The 12,308-nt window shown below is 38.5% G+C and overlaps 1 protein-coding gene across 2 annotated transcripts in view; it reads right to left on the bottom strand.

The window, feature by feature from the left end:
- dennd1b (DENN/MADD domain containing 1B) overlaps positions 1–12,308 on the bottom strand; it is a 239,983-nt gene that overhangs the window by 25,760 nt on the left and 201,915 nt on the right. For both annotated transcript variants that reach the window (XM_052012640.1, XM_052012641.1), the window contains 5 exons: positions 11,760–11,850; positions 10,269–10,309; positions 7,326–7,394; positions 3,136–3,192; positions 2,388–2,501 (listed from right to left, as the gene is read on the bottom strand). In XM_052012640.1, coding sequence (XP_051868600.1) covers positions 2,388–2,501; positions 3,136–3,192; positions 7,326–7,394; positions 10,269–10,309; positions 11,760–11,850 — 372 coding nt within the window. The remainder of the gene's footprint in view (positions 1–2,387; positions 2,502–3,135; positions 3,193–7,325; positions 7,395–10,268; positions 10,310–11,759; positions 11,851–12,308) is intronic.

Here is a 12,308-nt window from a genome sequence, read left to right as displayed (position 1 = left end):
CATGTCTCGAGTCTAAAAATAATTGACTGTACTGACATTTTCCTTGGTCATTGATTTCAATTTCTGGTCACTGAGGTCCAAAGCATGTTGCAACACAAAAGAGTACGATTAACCATTTAAGCAGAAAATGTCACTCTTTTTTTTAAGCTATAAAACAGAGTACAAGGTTTTTGACAAATAACCTGTAATTACAAGGAACTTAATCACCTCTAAAAATAGAATATTTATTCATGTCATTTTGCATTCAGTTCCAAGGAACATTTAACTTTAAAAAAGGACCCAAGATACACTAAATGTTTTCAGAAAACAAACGACCACCAGGCAGAAACTTCTGCTGGGTACTTCAACATGTTATGTTGTTCGATGAAGGGAACTATTTTGTGACTTCCTCTCTGTGGCTACCATTGGTATTCCTTCCTTTAATTAGTTCTGGCAGCTTCACAACCACCACTTAATGCTCCATCATTGTATAACTGAGTTCTGTTGCTGTTGCGTAGTTTCCTTTATAATTTGAAATGCTGCAAAAGGGTTCACAGCATGGATAGAAAATGCACATGACCCAAAAGTCAATGCACGCATTAAAAAAAGGACATTCACCCGAGGACAGAAAGCACTATGGTTCAAATGGAATGCTGCAAAAATCAACCCTGTTCAGAGCAGCTGGCAGGGAAATGTACTTGGAAGTGAACTTGAAATTTTAAAGATGAAAGTCTTCCTTTAATGTTTGTAAATAGAGATATTTACCATCTGTTTACATCGCCTGGTAATATTCTCTGGTACTCTGAAAAATAGTACTCTGTACACCTCCCACACACCTGCAATCTAAACTACTTCCCAGGGTTATATGCTCTGTGAGCTGCTGGCAGTAGGTGTCAACGATAATACTTAGTCAGTACTCACAATCCAACTTGTAAAAACTTCAATGTGCCACAAATATGAACATTGATTACTGATCAATTATTACAGATTTTCTAATTTTACAACTCAGATATAATATTGCTTGTGTGTGTTGGGGGGCGGGTAGTGTAAAATGAAGTTTTTTTTTCATTTTGCTCTTTCAAAGGGAAATGTCTTATTTGTTTCTTTGAAAATGTTTAGCGCAGACTTGATAATGTTAGTTGAGGAGTGATTGTTTGTCACAAGATCTCTTACATTCAGTTGGACAGACAAACGGGGGTCTCAGTTTGACCCCTATTCTGAAATACTGTACCTCCAGCAACACTGTACGTCTTCAGGACTGTGCTGACCCATCAGACTAAATTATGCATACAAATGGTGCAGTGGGCTTGGCATGTGACTTTCCAATGCAGACAAAAGAGTGGTATAAATAAATGTCAGATCGACTGATTTAAGGCAAAGGAAAATGCAACTAAAATGGCAGCACTGGTTCAGGGGGACTACATAGAATACCTCAAAGACAAAATACTACCTATGCTGGAAATAGTCAGCAGGTTAGGTAGCATCTTTGGAGAGAGAAACAGAGTTAATGTTTCAGTTCTGAAGAAAGGTCCAATGAACCTCAACTGTTTACTCAGTTTCTCTGTCGACAGATGTCCCCTGACCTGCTGAGTATTTCCAAAGTTGTGTTTTATTTTAGATTTGGAGCATTGGCTGTATCTTGCTTTGGTAAGTCTCTTTCAGTGCTTTGTTATATCAGTACTACTATTTTACCATGTTATGTCTCAACACTTACAGATTTTAAGTATTGTTGGCAGTTTAGAACTACTTTCATTTCTATGGCACCTTTAATATCCCAAAGCTATTTATAGATAGAACATACATCTGAAGTACAGTCAGTGTTGTGAAGAATGCTTGTCCACTCTCTCTCACTCCAATCTTCTTTCCTTCCCTGTTTTGCTTCATACCTGATCAAATACTAAATATTTCAGCTACCACTTTCTGGTTGAGATGTAGAGAAAAAAAACTCAATCTGAGGTGCACAGCTGCTTCCCATGTTCACTCAGAGTTCAACCTGCTCTATGGTGGGCATCATCCCTTCCAGCTCTCTAATTTATACAACGTTCCAATGTGACACCCCATGGAAAGTCTACAGGCAGCTGTAACAGTATCTGATGTTTGCAATCCATCTTACCCAACTATTGCTTGGAACATTTCAGGGATTTTCATGGTTGATTGTAACTACAAATATTCCACACTGATATTTATTAAAATAAGTTTTGAACATTAATTTATTGAGATAATAATGTGAAATGGAAGTCACTGTGAATGCTGTAGCATTAATGAAAACTAATTTCAGTAAAAAAAAATTAGCAAAGCCATTCAAAATCAAACAAAGTGAATGTGAAGTATGGATAATTGGAACAGCAATAGCATGAATACATATAAAATGGATATTCTAGAAAAACTAGTCCAATTCCTTTTCTTACCCGTTTACGTTTAGTGGCTGGAAGCCTGTTCTTCAAAATATCAGAGTTCGATCGCCTTTGTAGGCTTGGAGATGGAGTCTTGCTACAATCCAAGTCATCATCTTCATTTGCTTCCTGTACAAAATAGTAAATCCAATAGGTGCTGTTCAATTCAATTCTATGACAAAATATGTTAAATGAAAAACTATTTTCTTCACCACCCACCAACACCAAACCCCTCTCAGCCCTCAACAAGAAAAGTACTTTTCCCCAATATGAATTTGGAAAGAGTTTAGGGACACAGTGTCAGTCTGTACTCTATTTAATCTACAAAAGAAAGGTGTCACGCACTTTGTTGCGAGCAAAAGACGATTTTACATTTTTACTCTGCTGGTAGTCTGCTTGACACAAATCCACGCAAATTTTACATGCGAGTTCGCTGTGAATTCAGCACCAATTAGACATTTAAAGCATTAACTGCAATATCAAAACAATCAACTTCATTAAAATGCACGTTATGTTCCAAGCAATATTTGGGACATCAATATTTCTGTAATAAAATATGCAAACAAAAAAAAGGGATCATTCAGCCACAGCATGAGACAATAACAGATCATGATAGCCTGAGGGTCAGTTATGAAAAATGTATGTTATTGAACAAAGAACTAAGCAAATTTCACAAATCATTAACAGACAATGTCTCTTGCAACTTTCTTGTTTTAGATATTTCAAAGAATACTATGTCAATGAAGTCAGATATGTTATGTACCTTCTGTTTTAACATGCTCTTCACTTCTTTGATCCCCATCTTAGCCTGATTCTTAGCCTTGAAGGAAAAAGCAAGAGCTTTATACAGCATTCCTTTTAAATGCAATAAAAATTTCTCAATATGAACAGTCATAACAGTTTTCTTTTAAAGACGCCACCAGATATTGAAACCAGTTATTTTCAATGTGGATGGCTTCCTTCAAAATTTTTTAATGTATTTATTTGCTCACAGGATGTGGACATCACTGGCAATGCCAGGATTTATGACCCATATCTAAGTACCCCAAATTGAAGCAGCAAATAACAGTTAACTGAAAAGGTGGCTCTGCAGTCACACAAACCCAATAGGACAGAAAAGTAGATTTCCTTATCTGAAACAAAGTTGGATTTTTATGACAATCCAGTGATTGTATGATCATCATTACCACCATTACTGATATTAGTTCTTTAGGTGATTGCTTGAATTGAAATTCTCAGCTGCCATTGTGGGATTTGAACTCATGTCTCAATGATAAAGAAAATTTCTGATTGCTCATCCTCAATGCTAACCTGTCTAAGCTTATTAGGGACGTCAACTGAAAAAATCTCACAATCTATGTTACCTATTTATTTCTAAAACCGATCACACTGTGTTTTGGATTGCTGACTAAATATAAAAAAATGAATTTCATTTCCAGTTGTCTAACTACCTTCTTCCCTTTGGTGAAATGCAATATTAAAGTTTAATGCCACTTTTGTGAGGATAAATAGAGACTGTATATTCTACATTTAGAACAAAAACCAAACGCTGGGCCAGGCAGCATCTATGGAGGCAAAAAGGTGACTTATGCTTTTTGCCTCCACAGATGCTGCTTGACCCATTGAGTCCTTCCGGTGTTCTGTTATTTGTTTAAGATTCCAGCACCTGCAGTGTCTTTTATCTTCCCACCTTTGCTTAGGTTATTTTTGAGCAATGCAGATGGAATTAAGAAGAAAGAGAGGGAAATTCAACAAAAATATAAAACAACAGTTTATTGTTCAATGTTAATTAAATTGTAAAGGAAAGAGACTCCACATTTGTAATACATTTCCATACCTGAGAGGTGTTAGTAATTATAATAAATAATACAATAAAAGTTCACTTACACCTCAATGCATCAGTCCTAATGTTTTTTTTAAATCATACCTATTGGGTAACCAGTGAGTTATAGTCATAACTTAATGGTGATTAAATTGATTTTAAAGTGCAGTCTATTGGTGAGGTACTGCACAGCCTCTAGAGGATGTGGATCACTTGGATCATAACATCCATATTTCCATGTTTAAATGCACAAATGCACACACTAAACATTACAGTTTGATTTAATCCTTCACAAAGGTAGGCACCGTTGGCCCTGTAATTATTTTCAATGCAAAATCAGGCTCAAGATTTTTTGGTGCCGTTAATCCTAGAAGTCATAAATAGGAATATCCTGAGCTTATTAATATTTTAACCATGAGCTCTTTTCCAATATATTGACAGAAAATTTTCCCAATGTGATTTCCTGGAAATTAGCTAAAGTAGCATGAAAGCCATCCTGTCTCTGGTTCAGCCAGAACTGGAGCATTGTGGGTATTGCACTTTAAGAAAGACATCAGGGCTTCAGCGAGTGTGCAGAAGGGATTTATCAAATTATTCCAGGGATGAGGAATGTTCCTCATCTCATTTTTTTATGCAGATACACCAGAAGAGCTGGGGCTAGGGAAAGTTGCAAGGGGATTGTACAGAGAAGTTTAAAATCATGAAGCATAAACAGTTTCCAATGGTGGAAAAGTCAAGAACGAAGGGATGTAGAAGGAAGGTCATTGGCAAAAGAACCAGAAATTAAACAAGGAAAAATATTTTTACCTAGTGAGTGGCTAGGGCCTGTATTGCAATGTTGAGGGTTGTAGTGGAGGCAAACTCAATTGTTGCATTCAAAGGAGAGCTGGATAGCTATTGGAAAGGAGAGAATTTACAAGGCCATGAGTGGAGTGTAAGTGAGTAGGCCTGACTAGAGAGCCCACGCATAGAGCTGGCATGAACTCAGTGGGCTAAATGACCTCTCTCCATGCTCTAACCGTTCTGTGATTCTGTGAAGATGTTGAGGCATGTCCACTAGAACTGACTTCCAGCCTAAACTGAGCTTTTGCAGCTGGGCTGCTGGTTTAAAATATCAAGCTGAAAATCAGCTCTGTGATTGGTTAAATCAATTGGCAAATTAATCATCATGGTGAGCCCATTGGGATGCTTCCCAAATTTCTTTTTCAGCTCTCTAAGGGGATGTGATTGTGGGTGGTGTTGTGCCACTTTCTTGAATCATTGCAGTCCTGTGGTGGAGGTATTCCCACAGTGTCATGAGGCAGGGAATGACTGAACTTTCACTTGATATAAAAGCATTAATGGACAAGTTACAGAAGATTGTAAAGTGATTCATGTATGCCAGTGATGCTAGAAAATGGTTCTATGCAGTTTTAAGTCATTTTTTCAGATATTTAGAATTATATTGATAACAGTTAGTAGATTGCAAATATTAAATAACTCTTCGTGGTAAATCCAGTTTCCATTATGTCAATCGTCAGGAGGTCTATCGCCTCAACCCCATGACATCACTACAGGAATTCCTAGGCCCATCCATCTTCAGCTGCTTCATCAAGGTCCTTATCATATGGTTTGCTGAAGATCATGCAAGTGACTTCACCAATGGAAGGAAGGTCACTGACGAAGACATGTCCAACTCCCTTTTCAACGAAGCAGACCGTGCTTGCAGGAACCAAGACATGGACAAATTCAGGATTGGACTGAAAGGTGGCAAGTAACATTTGCGCCTCAAAGTGATGGAAACTGAACTTCACCTACATTGCTCGACCTTCATCTGTATTACCTGTACTGATTCCCTACCATTCTGGAGGCACGATTGACCAGAAATTGAATTCAACCCATCACAAACACACTGTGGTTGGGTATCCTGGGGTGAGTGATTCACCTCCTAACTAATCAAAGACTTTCCACCATCTGGAAGGCACAAGTCAGGAGTGTGACAGAGTACTCTCTACTTGCCTGGATGACGAAGCTCCAACAACTTTCAACTTTCAAGAACCTTAACAGCATCCAGCAAACTATTTGACTGCACTCCTTCCAATACCATAAACATCCATTGCCTCCACTAAAGATGCAGAGTGGCTGCAATGTGTAACGTTTACCAATTGTACTGCAGTTACTTGCCTAGGCTACTCTGACAATACCTCCCCAACCTGCAACCTCAAACACCAAGAAGAAAATGATCGCAGGCTCATGGGAATGCCGCCACCTGCAGGTTTGTTTCCAAGTTGCACCCCATCCTGACGTGGCTGAAGATCACCTTCATCAACATTGGATCTGAAATATGGAACTTGCTATCCTGCGGTATTGTGGGAATACCTTCACCAGGAGGACAGTAGCAGTTCAAGGCACCAGCTCAATACTTCCATCTTGAGTATAATTAGGGTTGGGCAGGAAATACTAGCCTTGCCAGTGATGCCTACATTGTAAATTAATAAAAAGCTATACAGCCCACCACACGGTTGCCACTTGTTGCATTAAGTTTATCAAACATTCTTTCTTAATGCAAGGGCTAAAATCACAGAAGCTTCTGAAATGTTGTCTGATCGCACTGCTTTATGGAAGATTATTTATTATTATGCAAATGATTAAATGGAATGATGAATCACAACTACACTTCCAAAATCCAATATAATTTTGAATGCAATTTGCATTTCAATTTTCATTAATGCCCAAAGAAGAAAGAAATGTGATGAAACAGCTGGTTAGGGGCAAGTTGGAAGCAGTCATCTAATGTATCATAAATAGAGAATGGGAACAACAACCACAACATCCTCAGTTTTACTTTGTACAGAGAAAGGAAATGGATATCAAGCACGGTGTTTGCTTCCAGACAGATATTTAGACTTCTCTGTAAAACAGGGTGTTGGGCAGGCTTACTTTCAGATACTTCCCTACTTGACAAAAGTTAAAATTAGAGAATTAAAAAACAAAAGTGATCACAGATGGTTCCACATTTAAAGTTAAAGATAATTTTGTTCTTTAGCGAGAATTGGAGCAAATGTATCCCCACAATGTGCAACTGTCCCACTTTGTGAGTAGCATGCTTACACCCTCACTCTTAGCTACAGCTATTCCAGGAAGGGACTTACATATTTGTATGCGGTTTTCATGGCAGGATTTGCTTTTGTCATTACTGTATTTATTAGAGCTCCACCTTTCTGTAAAGAAAAAAAATCTGATGATTCTCAGAAAAAAATCAAAATTATGATCTACAATTACAATAATAACAGTAAAATGCTTTTTTTGTTAAATTCATTGTTTTGTTCACCAGTCACTGGAAATTTTATATCGTTGCATCTCCAAAATGTTTTAATTTAACAGAAGAGTTGGGATCAAAGGAAGGTTGGGTAAGAGTGGGTGAGTCTTCTGCTAACCAGGGAGCTGGCAGATATCGATGGTCACCTGCCCTTACAGTGTGTTCTCTTTTGCAGCATGCCATTGGAGACATTGTTACTACCAGGAAGCTGACTCTCAAGTGATAAGAGGAGCCCAGCACAGCGTAGGGGCACTCCAAGCTGAGGCATCTGACTCTGTCCCTAGGATTGCCTCGACAGCCAGTGATGTTGCACACCTAGGCTAGTGACCGTCAAAGCTTTCCCCTAAAATTGACTGAAAATCAAAACCTCTAATTGCTGGAAATCTGAAATAAGAATAGAAAATGTTGCAAACACAGCAGGTCATGGGAGCATCTGTGGAGCGAGAAAACAGAATTAACGTTCTGGGGAGATAATGAAGAGTTCTATGTCAATTAAATTGATGGTTGTGAATGCCTCCAGCAATTACATTCTACAACACACAGGCACTAATGGGAAGAAAGTATTAAAACAAATTAAACACAATTGAAGCAATTTGTTGAAATAAATCGACTAGGAGAAGGAGTTGAACTTGCATTCTCCTTTTTTGATGTTGACATGATGACTGTACTACTTCAGGACTGACCTGGCACAGGCTCAGTGGACAAGTTTCCCAGCTGCTGTGCTGGGAAATTTGAGATGGGCAGTGCTCCCCCTTTGGACTCTGTGAGGCATCCACCCTTGCAAAGCAAGTGTCCTGATTGTCAGTAAGCGGGAGCAGAAGACTGGACTTCAGAACATGCTCAGGAGTCCCAAACATCCCCTCAAGTAAGTGGATAAAAACCAGCAATAGTTTTTTCTTCCTTAATGAAAACTCACATGGAAGCCTTTTCAACAATGTTTTCACTTTACAGTTCCCAATGTTGAACCTTCATCTACAGCTTTCTTCTGCAATTTTGCTTATTTCTCTTATTTTCTGAATGATGACGACTTGGGTTCCAACCATATGAAGACTTCAGAACATAATCCAGACAGGCACTTTAGTGCCATTTTGAGAGGGTGCTGCATTACATATTGTGGATAAGACATAAACCAGATCATGTTTCACTGTTCATACAGATGTAAAAGATCCAGCCTTTTTTTTTGATATCGCTCAACATTCCCTCAATCAACGTCACCAGATCTAATTAACTGGTCATTTGCTTCAGTGGTGCTTGGGGAACATGCTACATCTATCAAACAAGGAACTGCAGTGCACTCCCAAAAATAACTAAATGGCTGTGAAGCACTTTACAATATCCCGAGAAAGTAACAAACAAAGAAGAACTATCCTTCCTTCAACTACCTTCATGGAATTTGGTGGAAATGTCAATCCATGTGTTTCTCATAACCTTACTAATTATTTGTATTTGCTCTTTATTTTAAGCTCCTAATTAAGCCAATAGCCCACATCTTTCCATGTTATTCTTTGGTCTTGTGTAGCTTTTTGGTTCCTGTTAACTCTGAGCAGACTTATCCCTATTCAGGTTTCTGGGAAGGAAATTAGAAATGATTAAAATGTCATGAACACAGATATGTTAAAGTAGCACCACCTACAGAGGATCAGTTTTAAGATCTATCAATGTTGCATCCAGTATGGCAAAGCCTAAAGCTACTTACTCCAGCCAACAAGATGTAGATTTTTCACTGCGATTAATTTATCACAATGATACCTCATGAAGTATGGCTGGCTGTTCTGCTGAAGGGTGTTGATTGTGATACAATGCAGTTTAATTGAAATGAGAAAGCCTTTAGTATTTCATGTACGTTGACATTCCTCACACAACCCTGGCTGGTCAGTGTTGGCAGTCTACTGGACAATCGAAGATATCAGAGCTGAGCTAAATTGACCCTGTCTCAACTGGACTCTGACACATGCTCATTTTCCAACACTAGTCCCCAAGTTCAAACCCAGAGAAAACTGAGAAGGTAAAGTTAATTATAACATTCAGAATGCTTATGCAGCTGAAATCATATGAATCAATACACAGCAGCAATTGAAAACTCACATAGAAGCCACTCTAGCAATACAGTGGAACTTCCCACATAGTAACATGGTGGAGAACAGAGAATATATATACTGCTCTCATGAGCAGTAAAGTTTTATACTGAGAGGAGAAAACATCAAGGTCAGGCTAGTTCACAATGTGCAGCAGGTCATGTTGTTGCCACACAACTCCAGCAACCCAAGTTCAATCCTGACCTTGGATGCTGACAGTGTGGAATTTGCATTTTCTCTTTGTGACTGTGTGGACTTGCTCTGGGAGTCTCTGGTTTAACCTCCCACATCCCAAAGGCAACTAGTTGGTAGCTTAATTGGTTATTCTAAATTACTCTGAGTATAGCTGGGTGGCAGGGGAACCAGTGGTGAGAGAATAGGTTACAGGGAAATAAGTGGGGGAATGGGGACTGATGGGAATGCTCTTAGAGCTGGTGGAGACTTCATGGGTCGAATGGTCTCCCATTATACCATTTGAAATTGTGATACAAGAAAAAATGAGAACCCAAAAATAAAAGGCTTGTGAAATGAAATATCCTCCCTCAATTGTTTAAATATTATTTGTGTAAATATTAGCTAGTGCAACACTCAGCAGCAATGGCTAGCAGTAACATACAGAAGTCACAGCGATAAACTTTAGGCAGTGTGAGCAAAAGTAAATGTCAAATCTGAATCGCAAGAAAAGGCGTATTTAGTCTCACCTTGACTGTGCACATCCATTGCTGATAAGATTTTGAACTTCCTGTGGATTAATTTTTAAAAATTCCATTATTACAGATATTAATGCATTGAAATCAGTTCAGAGAGGATGAGCCCAGACTAATATCAAGAATCGGCCGGTTGTTTTAAGGTTGCTCAGGCTACGCTTGTGTCTGCTGCACTTCAAAATGAATAAGAGGGACAACTTGATTTAAACATACAAGATGGTGAGAAGTCCTGACAGTGTGGGTGCGAAGAGGATGTTTCCCCTTGTGGAGAATCAACTAGTGGTTGCAGTTCAAAAATAAATGGGCGTCCATTTTACAAAGAAATGAGGAAATTTTATTTTTCATCTCAGAGGGTCACTAGTCTTAGAGCTCTCTTCCTCAAGAGAAAACAGAAGGTTTGCACACTTTTAAGGCAGAGGTATATGGATTCTTGATTAGCATGGAGTGAAAGATTACATGAGTAGATGGGACTGTGGAGTTAAGGTTACAATCAGATCATACATGGCAGAGCAGGCTTGAGGGACTGAATAACCTATTCCTGCTCCTAATTCAAACATTCATAGTTCCTCCTTTTGTTAAAACTAAAGATAGTGGAATAATACTTCATTTGGTAAAGCACAGAAAATGAAAGTTAAGGCTCATATTTTCAGAATTTAGAGGAAATATGTGGATATTTTAAGATTGAGATGAGGTTCATTTTGTTTTGGGCAGGCATGGTAGTGTAGCGGTTAGCATAACGCGACCCGGGTTCAATTCCGGCCACTGTCTGTAAGGAGTTTGTACATTCTCCCCATGTCTGCGTGGGTTTCCTTCAGGTGCTCTGGTTTCCTCCCACATTCCAAAGACGTATGAGTTAAGAAGTTGTGGGCATACTATGTTGGCGCTGGAAGCATGGCGACACTTGTGGGCTGTCCGCAGAACGTTCTACACAAAAGATGCATTTCACTGTGTGTTTCGATGTACACGTGACTAATAAAGATATCTTATCTTTAGTATTAAAATATAGTTTTGATAATCAGTTCCAAACAAAGGTCATTAAAAAAAATCTCACTTTTCAGTTGAGACCAAAACCTCTTCCCTCTCTCCATCACATAGATTTTATATACGAATGATACAGCATTACTCTGACCCTGCTTATCCTATAATGCTCATAAACATCCCTTGCCTATTCCTGAACTAGCGCACAAAACTGAGCAAGTAATTCAGAAATGTTGTGCTCTTTGACAACAATGTCAGTTTTGCTTATTTGAAAGCAATCACTATCCCAGTAAAACAAAATAAAATCATCTCAAGCAAAATCAATGATACAGTGATTGAATGAAACATGATCAATGGCCAGGGCAGACATTAACCTAGACTAAGTCCAAGGAAAGTGGGGTGGATTCATGACATTTGAAAGGTGACAATCTCAAGGGAAAAAAACTAGAGCATCGCTAAAATACTGACAACAAGGATATATACTTTTTATACCAGTTGGGTTCTTACCTCCACTATAGCCTCCAGCAGTGATCTCATCTTCAAAAACATCAGAAAATCCTTTCCCTGCATTTAACTTTTCCAACCTGCCATCTATAAACTAAAAGATAAAAAGTGCAAGATTCAGTGAAGAAAATGGAAAAAATATAAATAAAAGGCAGAGTAATCCAGATTATTTCAATTTAGTTCATTTTTAAATGTAAAACCAAAAACATATTCCATTTTTTTTTACATTGCATATTACAACATTCAACGTCAACTCATCAATGCCAGCTCACAGAGCAATCCCATTCCCCCACCAGCACCATCAAGTTTCACAAGAAAACAGTGTACCGTGACAGGGGAAGGTTTGAGGATGATTCAACAGTCCATGTTGATCTCACCTAGCTCTTGTGTGAACACAAGAATCGAGTACAATATCCTTGATGGTTGCAAAGAATGCAGCCAAAGCTTTTAGCCTCCTGCTGGGTATGCGTATGGCTATTAGAAGGGAACACAATTTGTCTGTGTAGCTGGAGCACTAACAGTAAAAAAAAGTCCAACAGTGACTTCTCAGGT

This window comes from Pristis pectinata, chromosome 3, assembly GCF_009764475.1.
Source record: "Pristis pectinata isolate sPriPec2 chromosome 3, sPriPec2.1.pri, whole genome shotgun sequence".
NCBI lineage: Eukaryota > Metazoa > Chordata > Chondrichthyes > Rhinopristiformes > Pristidae > Pristis > Pristis pectinata.
This window is presented reverse-complemented; position numbering and strand designations above follow the sequence as displayed.